The 15,070-nt window shown below is 38.2% G+C and overlaps 1 protein-coding gene across 2 annotated transcripts in view; it reads right to left on the reverse strand.

The window, feature by feature from the left end:
* si (sucrase-isomaltase (alpha-glucosidase)) overlaps positions 1 to 15,070 on the reverse strand; it is a 136,249-nt gene that overhangs the window by 72,676 nt on the left and 48,503 nt on the right. For both annotated transcript variants that reach the window (XM_017466605.3, XM_017466606.3), the window contains exons 15-17: positions 14,814 to 14,931; positions 13,942 to 14,113; positions 5,073 to 5,189 (exon numbers count right to left, since the gene is read on the reverse strand). In XM_017466605.3, the coding sequence (XP_017322094.3) occupies positions 5,073 to 5,189; positions 13,942 to 14,113; positions 14,814 to 14,931 (407 nt within the window). The remainder of the gene's footprint in view (positions 1 to 5,072; positions 5,190 to 13,941; positions 14,114 to 14,813; positions 14,932 to 15,070) is intronic.

Genomic DNA, 15,070 nt, shown 5'->3' on the forward strand with positions numbered 1-15,070 from the left:
AGGAGCACTTTGAGGAACTCCTTAAAGAACCGGACATTCCCTCCATTCAAAATTCAGTGCCAGACATCTGGTGTTTTGGAGTTCATCTATGTGACTTCATAGCAGCAAGGCTGAAGTGATGGATGAGACCCAGCAGGAGATGTAGAAATCCCTGGACAAGGTTAGTGTTGTGTGCTTGAGGCCTTGCTTCAATGCTGCATGCAGATCTGGAGCAAAGCCTTTAGTCCAGCAAACTGGGATTGCGGTTCGGCATTTTTTGTTGTTGTTGAAAGGTACACCATAGAGTGTTGGATGTCAAAGGGTGTATCTTATCTCCACTCCAGATTGTGGTTTTCAATGACAAAATATCAAGACACAGCTCAAGTTGGAGTGGTGTCCAGTATGCACCATCCCTGTTACAGTATTTGCTGCTGAGTGTGAAGCAACTGGGATGAAAACAGAGTTGTATTATGACACATCATATTGGATGGAGACTCAGAATCTGGTGGAGTAATAATATATTGCCGTTGCCTGGGGAGGAGCTGGTATTTGTGGCTTAGGATAGTGAAGTCTGGGCTGTCTTTCTCAGCCTATTGTCAGCATGACCCCCCACCATGAAAAAAACAGAAGGGAAACTAATGAATGAACAAGGAAGCAAGCAAGGAATGACTTAAAAACTTCAGCATCAATCATACAATCATACCAGAATCACACCCACTTACATAATTTTTAATTTTGTGAGTGTGTATGGCCCACCACCCAAATAATACTGTATCTGGTCAGTGCTGGTACAAATGTGGTCAGCACATTGTGCAGGCTACAGTCATTATTTCTTGACCTACTGTACTCTACTATTGTTCCCCTATAGAGTATGTCTGATCAAATGGCCAATGATTGTAGGTAGGTCTGAATAAATAATGATAGAACACAAAACACAAAAACAGACTATTTCTATCCAAGCTGAATGGAGGGTGAGAGAGATTTTGGCTTTATATGTGTAAAAGCTGATCTTGACAGAGGAGACCTGGAGGACTGATTACTCACTCACTAAAAGGTCAAGCCCTATTCATCTCATTTTACCATAAAAATTAGTTTCCATTCGTCCTCATTTGGCCCCTCAAACACATAAGATCATATTGTATTCTGTAACTGTTTCTCTTTCTCTAATGTAACAATTATGATTGGGGAATAAATCATGGAAAAAGAGTGTTAGAAGAAGGACACACTGGCACCCCAAGTGGCTCTGTCAGTTGTTAATGTATAATTAAATATTTATCCAGTTTATTTTTGTAGCAGGAGGTAGTGTGGTTTAACATTAGTCTGCACTGACTGAAATCTTTAGAACAAGTAGTGTTTGCGTTTTTTTAATTTGACTCTTGAATGTACAGCTATAGCTGTTTATTTGTTTCATTAATCACTACAGAGATAATTTAACACATTAGTGCTGAATGAGCATGTGCAGTATAATATTTTGTTGTATTAAGTTGTAGAGTGTAGCATGTTACACATACAGTGCATCCGGAAAGTATTCACAGCGCTTCAATTTTTCCACATTTTGTTATGTTACAGCCTTATTCCAAAATGGATTAAATTAATTATTTTCCTCAAAATTCTACAAATAATACCCCATAATGACAATGTGAAAGAAGTTTGTTTGAAATCTTTGGAAATTTATTAAAAAAAAAAAAAAAAAAAAAGCACATGTACATAAGTATTCACAGCCTTTGCTCAATACTTTGTTGAAGCACCTTTGGCACCAATTACAGCCTCAAATCTTTTTGAATATGATGCTACAAGCTTGGCACACCTACTTTGGGGCAGTTTCTTCTTTGCAGGACCTCTCAAGCTCCAACAGGTTGGATGGGAAGTATCAGTGCACAGCCATTTTCAGATCTCTCCAGAGATGTTCAATCAGGTTCAAGTCTGGGCTCTGGCTGGGCCACTCAAGGACATTCACAGAGTTGTCCTTTAGCCACTCCTTTGTTATCTTGGCTGTGTGCTTAGGGTCGTTGTCTTGTTGGAAGATGAACCTTCACCCCAGTCTGAGGTCCAGAGCGCTCTGGAGCAGGTTTTCATCAAGGATGTTTCTGTACATTGCTGCATTCATCTCTCCCTTGATCCTGACTAGTCTCCCAGTTCCTGCTGTGAAAACATCCACACAGCATGATGCTTCCACCAACATGCTTCGCTGTAGGGATGGTATTGGCCAGGTGATGACTGGTGCCTCCAGACATGACGCTTGCCATTCAGGCCAAAGAGTTCAATATTTGTCTTGGTCTGAGAGTCCTTCAGGTGCCTTTTGGCAAACTCCAGTCGGGCTCTCATGTGCCTTTTACTGAGGAGTGGCTTCCGTCTGGCCACTCTACCATACAGACCTGATTGGTGGAGTGCTGCAGAGATAGTTGTTCTTCTGGAAGGTTCTCCTCTCTCCACAGAGACATGCTGGAGCTCTGTCAGAGTGACCATTGGGTTTTTCGTCACCTCAGTGACTAAGGCCTTTCTCCCCTGATCGCTCAGATTGGCCAGGCGGCCAGCTCTAGGAAGAGTCCTGGTGGTTCCAAACTTCTTTCATTTATGGATGATGGATGCCACTGTGCTCATTGGGACCTTCAATGCTGCAGAAATGTTTCTGTACCCTTCCCCAGATCTGTGCCTCGATACAATCCTGTCTCGGAGATCTACAGACAATTCCTTGGACTTCTTGCCTTGGTTTGTGCTCTGACATGCATTGTTAACTGTGGGACCTTATGTAGACAGGTATGTGCCTTTCCAAATCATGTACAATCAACTGAATTTACCACAGGTGGACTCCAGTGAAGTTGTAGAAACATCTCAAGGATGATCAGTGGAAACAGGATGCACCTGAGCTCAATTTTGAGTGTCATGGCAAAGGCTGTGAATACTTATGTACATGTCCTTTTTTTTTTTTTTTTTTTTTTTTTTTAATTTTTAATAAATTTGCAAAGATTTCAAAGAAACTTCTTTCATGTTGTCATTATGGGGTATTGTTTGTAGAATTTTGAGGAAAACAATGAATTTAATCCATTTTGGAATAAGGTTGTAACATAAAATGTGGAAAAAGTGAAACGCTGTGAATACTTTCCGGATGCACTGTAGACTGCATAGCATTTTTTTTTTTTTTTTTAAACTGGCACTTACAGTATAAAATTACACCTGCAGCCTTGACTCACTGGTACTTTAAAAACAGCACTGCAAGTAAAAAAAATTAAACATGTGGACATATTTATTTATTTGACAATTAGCTGTTTCTTAAAGGCAAGTGCTTGGTGAACCAATTACTGTAAAATAGTAAATTACTGTAAGTAATGTACACTTCATATTAGACATTCAGTGCGTTTACATGGACAACAATAATCCACTCTTAACCCGATTAAGGCCATACTTTGATTAAGAAACTACCATGTAAACAGCAATTTTTAATTACCTTAATCTAATTAAGGTCATACTCAAAGTAAGCAATTATCGAATTAAGACAGGTGGAGTACTCCTGTTTTAGTTGCATTATGGACATGTATTATAGACATGTAAACACCTTAATCACATTATGAACGTCGTGTGAGTTTTTACCGCATTTTGCGACAGGATACGATCACACATGGCAGTTTTACGGTAAACAAGAGAGTTCGGTTGCATCCCAAACCGCATACTTGCCTCCTATAGGCCTGTAGTGGGGAAAAATACATGCATCTCAGCTACTACGTAGACAGTAAGTATGCGGTTTGGGACACAGCCCACGGCTTCAAGCAAAGTTGTCTATTAGCACGTATAGCATGACAAATAATTAACTGCACTTAAACGTTCGTAAAAATAAATAAATAAATAAATAAAAACACCCAAAACTGTATACGGTACCATAACGAAGATGAACTGTATGTTGATACGTGAAATTCTGGAGGGACGTCGGACGGCGTGGCGTGGTGACGTAATGACGCGAGCTGTTAATCTAATTATGTTCTAAAACATGTAAAACGGGAACATGATAGGAGTATTCTAAAAGCGACTCATGTGAACACCTTAATCACATTATTATCTTACTCAGAGTAATGTCAATAATTAGATTACTGCTGTCAATGTAAACGTAGTCAGTGAGACTTTAGACCCTTCACAGAATCCATCTAAAAAAACATCACTGCACACTTACAGTACAAAATTACAGCATTCTCTCATGTCCAGCATGGGACACATGTTGCCAATCTTGCTGCTACAACTTTTTTTTTTTTTTTTCTGTTAATAGACAAATGTTTGCACTTGTTTCTTTCATCCAGTTAGCATGCACTATCATTTTGTATTTATTTTCATTTTGTGTTTATTTTATATTTTGTATATAATCTGTATATTTAATAATAAAAAGTAAGTTAACATTTCTGAGTTCACTTCAGTTCATCTCAGTTCATCTATTTCATATGTTCTAATTCTGGAGTACTTCATTTGAACCCATTTCCTCTGAAAGGCTTAGAAAACCCTTAAACTAACAGCATACAACTCATGCCTAAAACAGCTAGAGCAATGATTTAACAACTTCAGTGTTATATTGTGGTGTTAAATAAGCTATTAGTGTTTAACTACCATCACAATTGTGGACTTAACTCACATAATGTTGTACTGAACGTTACCCTTATTGCTTAACTGTTACATTAAATGTTGCAGTAACTCAAAGAGCTGAATGTATAATTACAGCTGCAGTTAAAACCTTTGTCTTTCTATTAGTTTAGCTTAATGCAAATGAAGACAGTAAGTCACTTTTACAAAACAATTATAACTTTTACCAAAAGTGTGAGACTTAATCACTGTATGTGTTAACTATAAATTCAGTTATACATCATAAAGTGTATTGTTCCGTCAGTACTATGAAATCAATCAGTAACCATAAGTAAATGAATAGTAAAAAGTATGTTTTTATGAAAGTGAGGATTTGGACCTGTTGACAGCTCCTGGGAGTTTGTGTTTGTGTAAGTGTGTATTAATAGAGCATTATAAGTGTTAATTCAACAATGTAATTATTTACACCTGCAGATTATGCTGTACATAATTTTACTGTTTCCAGTCATGTTTTTTTTACTACATATACTTACTTTGTAGTACTGAGCATTGTGATTACGACTAAATGGATAAAAGGCTCCCACTTGCATCCAGCGTGTGCACAGCTCCTCGGTTGTGTCGTCAAAAAAGCCACAGATATCTGCACCGATCTGCATGAAAATAATCAAAATATTTAACTGTTAAAATGCAAATTGAATTCACTCTTAATCATTTCCTACTGAGAGGGAATGTAATTAGCATATTACAGTTTTCTAATTGATATAACATGTTTTTCAAACTGAGGTCAATGCTTTTAAACCAATTAGGACACCTGTGAAAATCCAAAATTACAAACCTGTTATCTTTTGATTAAATAATTCAGCTTTAGTTCCAGGACATGCACAAAAGACATTCTTTGTCAAGGTATGTAAAATAGCTTTTAGGAAAAAGAACATGTAATATTTTGCAGTTTCTGAAATGGCGGGGGGGGCATTTTCCATGGCCTGTGTTTCATATGCTTTTGAACTTTAGAAAGAATGAAACTCAACCGAATTCAGAAATGGTGAATATGGTGGACAAAACACCATTAGGAAAAGCAGATATGTTTCAATCCCCTTGGATACCACTGCTGAATGGTGGAACATTGTCCCAAACCACCATACATTGCCTCAATTCTAGTTGTTCTTGTCTAGCTTTTGAGACTGTCACTGATAAATAATAATAATAATAAAAATACTACTACTTCTTCTTCCTCTTATTATTATTCTTCTTCTTATTATTATTACAACCTTACTGCTTAGATGCTTACTACTACTTCTTGTTCTTCTTCTTCTTCTTCCTCTTATTATTATTATTATTATTATTATTATTATTATTATTATTATTATTATTACAACCTTACTGCTTAGATGGCCCCAAGACAGTATTGTCTCATGGTTGAAGGCCTTCATCTCATTTGCAATCCTGTTTCTTTGTGCTGTTCCACTCCAATTTCTTCCTCATCATCACCTTAGATTTGCATTTACAACATTTGGCAGTTTATCCAGATTGACTTACAGAGGTGCTTTGTAGTCTCAGTCAAAAATAAAAATATCCTTATGCTAGCACAAATAGGCAGGGTCTAATAATAAAATCAATCTTAATCTGTTAGAGAGTAGTTTGGGCAACAAGCTGGTACAGCAACAAATACAATGCAATTGTTTCTTTCTCTTTTTTTAAATTGCTTAGTCAAGAGGTAGCTCTTCAGTCTTCATTTGAAGACAGCTGCTGACTCAGCTGTTTGGACAGCCAGGAAAGCTCATTCCACTACCATAGTGTCAGGAGAGTGTCTTGATGCATGTCTTCCTTTTATCTTGATGGATGGTGGATCAATTCAATACTCACATTCAAGTCATCTCATTTTCTTATTACCTGTCCTCTCCTTCTACCACCATCTGTTTTACCTTTCCACTCTTCCTCTATCCTATTCTACTATTTGCCCTTTCTCTCCATCAACTATTTTACCTCCTCTTATCCTTGCACCTCTTCTCTGTGCCATTTGCTCTCCAGGCCCATCTTTGTTATTGTTTTTTTAGGCTCCAGATTGTTTTAGGTATCTAGAAAAAAGTCTGAGAGGTCCTGTGTTGTGTGCTTTGCTAACCCAGCTGGCCTCAACCTGGGGTAAATGAAAATTATTTGAAAGTGAGAAAAATGTGCAAGTTGAATTCCATCCAGTTTTGTTCAAAGCAGGAATCCAAGCACAGGCAAACAGGGTTCATGTAAGTATCCCTATTGATAAGTCAAGTACACAGGCATGACTCAAAAGCAATGAGAAGTAGAACAGGTACACTACATGGAGACAAGTGCTTAGTAATGTACCATGAGACTTTACTATGAACATTGACATATAAGGGCTATAAGAAAACAAATAAAAAAAATGTAAAAAATAAAAATAGCCAAATGCAGAACACGTGAACACAATCAGTAAGAGACCATTGACTGGACAGTTTCAGAGACATGGTTAGCACAGAAAAAAGGCATGTACCAAAAAAAAAAAAAAAACACCTACTGTTCAGATATAGTAAATGTGTTAATTATTTTAATAATGTTGATATGTTAATTACGAAAGTGTTGACCTTAGTTTGAATAAATGTGTTATATCAACGGAGAAACTCTAACAGTCATGATGGTACATAAATGTGTTTGCATTATCCACCTGCTCCACATGGCAGTCTTGTTTTGGGCTTTCTTAATTCAATCAATGGCACTTGTGTGTGTGTTTTTTTTTTTTTAATTCCTGTTTGATTTCTGCTTCTCAACACAACAGATCAATTAAAATCCGACTCAGTTGCTGATTGTAAAAGCTCACCATGTTTTTGGTGAGATTTTGGTCATGTCAATCACTTTATTATTCTTCTTATTATTATTATATTTTTTATTTTTTAATTTTTGGATGAATTGTGTTGGGCATCAGTGCACAAGCAGATAAGGTCTTCATAGTAATATTTAAAGATAAGTCAAACAGATACAGGCCTAAACCAAGAGAAACTAGAACACAGAAAACAAGGCTCAGAAATGCATGATCCAACAGACTAGACTGGATACACCAGCGTATGAGTAGAAGAACCAATCAAGGGTGAAACAGTTAAAAAGTTAAAAAGACATGACAGGGGTAGAGACAGGCCCAAAATTAAAAAAAAATAAATAAAAATAATAATAATAAAAAAGCCTGGATTACACAACAAGATGGGAGTAACACATGACAATGACAAATTCTTGGAAAAATAATAATGCAACCCAGTATCATGTTTCTGCTATGCATGACTTATTAATGTATTTGTTTAGAACATTGTATTTTCAAAGAGAACATTCGATTTTCACCACTTGTTAAACTTTGATCACATATTGTGTGCTGCATTGCATTTCAAAATTTTGACCCCTTTTGATTCCCACTGTCCTGTGATCTCATCTGACCATTATGGTTTCCGCTTCCCCTATTTGGTCTTAGTTTACTGTTCATATAAATCCTGTCTCTCTTCCTCATTTGTTTTACTTGTTCATTACTGTGTCACCTCCAGTTCTTACAAGCCTTGTTTAAGTATTCTAAGCCAGGATTTCCTTACTCTAAGTGTACTTTAACCACACATATCTGAAATAAGTGCTGCCAAAAAACCACTACACTTTAATTGTGCAACCCCTGGTTTAGACCTTGTTTACACCAATATTCACAGTGCTTACAAAGCTGCACTCTGCTCCAACCATGGCTACTCGGACCACCTTTCTGTTATGCTAATCCCAGCATACAGACCACTTCTGAAACGTGCCAAACTGGCTCTGAAACAGGTGAGAACCTGGTCTGAGGGAGCCATATCAGCACTTCAGGACTGTTTTGAGCACACAGACTGGAATATGTTCAGAGAGGCTGCTACATACCACAACAGCACAGACTTGGAAGAATTCACATCATCAGTGACTGGCTACATCAGCAAGTGCACAGATGATGTAACTTCCTTCAAGACCATTACCATACGCACAAATCAGAGACTGTGGATGACTGCTGAAGTGCACTTGCTGCTGAAAACCTGAGATACTGCCTTCAGGTTTGATCACAAGGCAGCCCTACTCACAGCAAGGGCCAATCTGTCAGGGGCTATTAAAGAGGCAAAGCACAACTATGCAGAAAGAATCCACAGTCACTTCATAAAAACAAAGGACACAAGGCATGTGGCAAAGCATTCAGGCCATCACAGACTACAAAGCTACACCACTTGTTTGTGATGATGATGCCCCGCTCCCAGATGAACTGAACGATTTCGACACACAGTTTGAAGCACAGAAAAACATGTCAGCGACTACCCCAATTCCCACTGACCAAGTACTTTCTCTTTGGGAGCAAATGTCAGGAAAACTCTGTCCAGAATTAATTCATAGAAAGCTGCAGGTTCTGAAAACATACCTGGCTGGGTACTCTGGCAATGTGCTGATCACCTAGCAGATGTTCTCACAGAAATCTTCAACATTTCCCTGCACCAAGCAGTTGTCCCTGTGTGCTTCAAGATGACCACCATCATCCCTGTGTTGAAGAAAACATATGTGTCCTGCCTGAATGACCACCGGCCGGTTGCACTCACACCTAACATCATGAAGTGCTTCGAGCAGCTAGTCATGAAACACAAAGAGCAGTCTTCCCACACAACAGACCTATTTCAGTATGCCTAACGTCCCAACCGTTCAATAATGGATTCCATATCTGCTACCATCCTTTGGATGCATCTTTCTCTGACTCATCTAGACAAAAAAGGACAACTATGTAAGGATGCTGCTCATAGATTTCAGTTCAGCATTCAAAACAATCATCCCAAAAAACTGCTAACAAAACTGAACCTGCTGTGTCGGACATCCCTCTGCCAACGGACCCTGGACTTTCTGACTGGGAGACCCTAGTCTGTCAGGATTGGCAACCCTCCTTCCAGCACTACCACGTTGCACCGGGAACCCACCAGGGCTGTGTGATCAGTCCTCTGCTGTTTACCTTGCTGACTTATGGCTGTACTGCAAAGTTCAGTTCTAATCATATCATCAAGTTTGCTGATGACACTACAGTTATGGGCCTCATCAGCATATCTTTTAATGTTGATAAGACTAAAGAGATGATTAAGTTAATGAGGACCCAAGTAGACCACTCATCACTGCACATCAATGGAACAACTGTGGAGAGAATCAAAAGCTCCAAGTTTCTTGGTGTGCACATGACTGAGGGCCTAGGCAAGAAGGCCCAGCAGTGCCTCCACATCCTGTAGAGGCTGAAGAGGCCAAACTCTCCCCTCCCATCCTCACGTCCTTCAACAGAGGGACAATAGAGGGAATACTGTCCAGCTGTCTCACCGTGTGGTACTGGACTGCACAGCCTCTGACCACAAGATCTTACAGCGAATTGTGAGAACAGCTGAAAAGATCATCAGAGTCTCTCTACCCAACATCAACACCTCATTCAACAACTGCTGCATCCATAAAGCAACCAGTATTGCAAAAGTCTCCTCTCATGGACCCTTCACCAAGTACATGAGCATCTGTGCCACCACCAGCAGACTCTGCAACAATTTCTGAGGCATTCAGATTACTCAACACTTTGCTGCCTCCCAATGCTCATGTGGGCTAGTCAAACACCTAAACCAGTAAGACTCATTACCACTGAACACCACACTTTACATAGCTGCAATAGTGACTTTAATGTTATGGAGCTCATTTTGCTGCCAATATTGTTTACAGTTTACATCCCAAGTTCTGTGTATTTATTTTTCTGTTCTGTATATTTACTGTCTTGTCATCTTACACTGTTGTGTATTTGCACTGTATTTAGTCTTGTATGCTGTTCCATGTTGTACCATGGCCCTAAAGAAATTACATTTTGTTCCAATGTATACAAGCTATATAGAGGAATAACAAAACCTCACTTGACTTGATTAAGTGGATTTTGCTTTGTTCTCCACTGTCCCAAGTAAGTTGCATAGTGTTCTCATGGTTTCATTTGTTTTGTATCTGCCTGCTTATTTTCTGATCCCTGCTATGTTTAATTTAATCAGTTCTTCATCATTACTTCTGTATGCCTCTGCATAATCATTTGTAATGCATAAAGATAACATTTATGAAAACGAATATAATAATTCTGAAGGTTTATTTTTTATATCAGGCTAGATAAACTGACAATAAATTGTTATCTTAGTTCCTCATTCAAACCAGGTACACTTATTAATACCAAAGAATTCTGCTTAAATTCGTTTGTGATAAAATAGTCCTGTTTTTTATTTCTTCTAAATGTCTTCAAAATTCATTGGTTTTCATTAAATTCTGAAGCTAACAAAATGCTTAAAAAATTTATAATACATTTTAAAATGGTGTACAATAACACATCTTTAAAACTAAGATATTTTTGTAATATAAAGTTCCTGAGCTGGTGAATTTTATAAATCGACCTGATACTATCTTTAAATCAGCCCAAGGGCGAGTTTGGTCATTAATAGAGAGTGCAAGATGCCATTAATTGGTACACAGAAAGGATGAAAATTGTACAGGATTAAGACCAAGAAGAAAATGGTACAGGATTAAGAGGGAGTTATTGAAAAGAAAAAGAAAAAAAAAAGAATTGTAAAAAATTGCTGTTTTATGTGTCTATTATTTTACCAGGTGAAGTGAATTTTCTTAAATGAGTGACACTATTTTTACATCCTATTATTATATGTTGCCAAGTTATAGCATTCTGGGCACATAAAGGTAATTAAACTAAACTTAAACCATTACTGAAAATCAATTGCTGAATGTAGTAAAATTCTGACTATTTTCATTTTTTGTTGTTGAAATATGGCATGCAATTTAAGATCTCAAATAATTTCACTCTGATGCCCCAAAGTGCACTGCAGTGCTTACAGTATAGTTCCAAGTGCATTTGAAACAATCAGAATCATTTAATGTTTATTTTTTCTAGTGAATATACTTTCTCCTGTCAATAGACGTTATATTCTCTGAAGGGTTTCACATAAAATACAGGGGCATTTATATAATGTTATCCTTCATATTAGTTACAAACTTAATCAACTTATAATTGTATCAGACATTAAAGTTAAGAATATTGGGAATCTTTAGCTTGTTATTTAATTTCCCTATAGGGCTTGGGAAACGACTTCACCTCATGCTGCATTATGGGATTGTTACATCATTTCGGTATGGTTAATTCTGTTTTAACATGCTACAAACACAATTATACACTCTACAAAGCTTAAAGAGATTACATTTTTATTGTGGTTTCTCATACTTATTTCAAGCTAAAAAATGGGGAAGGAAGGTCAGTGTAGTCAACTAGTATAGCAATGCTCTGGATATGCTAGTTTCTCTTACATTTCATGATATGTATATCTAGTGTGTGACTTGAGTGCCTAAAATTTCAAGCATTTTGTAAAAATAACTTGAAAACACACCTAAGAACAATTTACAGATGGATGGCTACTGAACCTCAGTCAAAATGTATTTTTAAAGTTACAGTGTCCATATCAAGTGTAGACCCTGGCAAATGAGGGGTAATTAAACATCTGGGTTACGCATGTAACACTGTTCCCTGAGAAGGGAACGAGACGTTGCGTTTAGCATAACACGATAGGGAGCACCTCTCGCGTGTGACCAGCATCGGAAGCTTGTGTAATATCATGCCTATTTATAGGCCTGCCATGATCAGGTGACGTGGCAATTAAGTGCGTCGCGTGATATAAATATGGCATCTGTGAACTGCGCCATCAGCCTCTATTATCTGAAGCAAAGACGCAATTCACAGGCCTGCCCCGGTATGACAAAGCTACGCAGCATCTCATTCCTTTCTCAGGGAACAGGATTACATGCATAACCCAGACGTTCCCTTTCAAAGGGAACTTTGACGTTGCGTTTAGCATAACACTATGGGAACGAGAATACCCACTCCATCATACTGAGTGTATGGCCTGTTTAAAAATACCCAAGCCTGAGGGTCACCGCAAGACACTCGAACCCGGGGTGGAATGAATATCCAGGCTGTAATAATGAATTAATGTGTTTGATGTAGACCACCCTGCAGCACACACATCCTGTAAGGATACCCCTTTCAGAATGTACATTACACTCACTGACAAACTTTCCTTCTGCCCAGAGAAGAATTAGTTGCACCTGCCTGAACAGGGGGCATGGAGATAATCCTCCCTGGTGGTCAATATATGAGACCACCGCTGTGTTGTCTGTAAACACATGGTGACCTCTCAATTGAGGAAAAAGGAATTTCAGTGCTAGAAATATGGCCCACATTTTTAGGCAATTTATATGCCGCTCCAGATGAGGGCCACACCAGAGACCATGAGCTTTACAGCTGTCCAAGACCGCGCTCCAGACCATGAGGGACGTGTCCGTCATTACCTTCTTGCGCTAAGGAGACACCCCTAGAGTGTGACCTGAGGACAGAAACCGGGGACACTCAAATTCTCAGAGCACGTAGGCATCACCACGTGACACTGATTATTCTCAGAGGTTTCGTCCTTGGACGAAATGTGGACGAGAACAACATCTCGATGTTGAACCACCAGTTCCCTGGATCGTGCTAGAATTAACCAGTTGTCCAGGTAGTTTAGTACATGGATGCCCTGGAGTCACAGTGGAGCCAGAGTGACATCCATGCACTTTGTGAAGGTGCGAGGGGATAAAGCTAGGGATATTTCTATATGGAAATATGCACCTTTTAGATCTATCGTCACAAACCAGTCCTCAAACTGAATCTGTGGAACGATAAGTTTGGGCGTCAGCATCTTGGACCTGTATGTCCGAGGACTACAGTTCAGATGACGCATATCTAAAATTGGCTGCATATTCCTCTATTTTTTTCAGACCAGGATGTAACGGTGGTAAAAACCACCCTTCCTCAGGGAATGAGGTACATGTTCTATGGCCCCTTTGTCCAAGAGGGATTTTACTTCCTGCGCTAACGTCGGGCTCTGGTCTGTGCTGACTACTGTGGTGAGCATACCTCTGAACTGGGGGGGTCGAGCTATAAACAGTAACTCTTTTCTACTTTAGAAAGAACCCATGGAGACACATTTGGCATTAGTTTCCAAGCAGCCAGATGGTCTTTTAGTGACGTTAACTATTCCACATTCTATTGGAGGGAAAGCATCAGATTTTCACTGCCCTCTGACAGCTTGCTGACCAGAGAACGCTGAAACCTTGGGACCGCGTTGGCTAGGGGATATATGTATGTATATATATGTATATATATATATATATATGTGTGTGTGTGTGTGTGTGTGTGTGTGTGTGTCTGTGTGTATATATATATATATATATATATATATATATATATATATATACATATATATATATATATATATATATATATCTCATGGCAGTGCACTCTGAGTATAGAAGATTTGTACTTACATAAGGCACTCCAAATAGGTTAAACTCCAGCATGCCGGGTATTGCCCATTTAATATCATTCCAGTTGGCAGCATTATCACCCAGCCAGTGGCCTGAATACTTTCCTACTCCAGGGAAAGAGGAACGAGTGAGAATGAATGAACGATTGCTGCCAAAGACTTGTCTCACAGCCCTAGAGGATGAGAATAACAGAAAAATCCAGAGTGTTAGAATAACTTGAGTGTTAGAAAGCAAGCAGGGAGGGTACTGTGCAGGTGAAACCTTACTTATGAGTCATTTCAACTACATTTTTTCCCATCACATCATATCAATTATCATAATTACTGATACTAAGCCAGTAAAGCAATTACCATGGTTCAAAATCATCCCAAGTGGAAAAAGAGATCAAAGATTAAGAGGTCAAAATATGAACTGTAAATGTTTTTTTTTTATTATTATTATTTCAAAAAATGTTTCCTGTGAGAAAAAAATACTTTCTATGGTGGTATGTATAAGGCAAAACACTACAGGTCTAGCTAGTCTTAAACAGCATTAATAAAATATCAAAATTCAACAATTCAGATATTTTATTTAACTGTTTTTGTCCACTTCCTACTATTACTATCCTTAATTAGAAGCAGATCACAGAGGTATTTTCCAAAATGTTGTTGGATTACTGTTAGATATAAAAGAACCAAACTGCATAAATGGCATTTATGACAAAAATATTATTTCTAACAGAACATAGTATTTTCTTGACCTATTCAAATGGCTTAAAAAAAATTACAGAATGATTTCTCTACTAAAATATATTAGTTCTTGATGACTCATGAAATAAGAAGAGTGGTGGACTTAGACCTTTGCGTCCAAATGTGACACCTTGAAGAACTTACTCTTCTGTTGCCAGCACCATGGAATATCCATAAAGACTGTGAACATCATAGTGATTTCCCCAGGACTGCTTTGCATCCATACACAAAGTCTTACTGTACATCAAATTATCAAGGATGTCTAGAGAGAGAGAGAGAGAGAGAGAGAGAGAGAGAGAGAGAGAGATTACATGATATTCTGTAATATCTGAATATCTGACATTTTTGACCTGTTGGGGACATTTGCCTATGAAAAACAATTTAAAAAAATGTTTTAAATA

Source organism: Ictalurus punctatus, chromosome 4 (genome assembly GCF_001660625.3).
Source record: "Ictalurus punctatus breed USDA103 chromosome 4, Coco_2.0, whole genome shotgun sequence".
Lineage (NCBI taxonomy): Eukaryota > Metazoa > Chordata > Actinopteri > Siluriformes > Ictaluridae > Ictalurus > Ictalurus punctatus.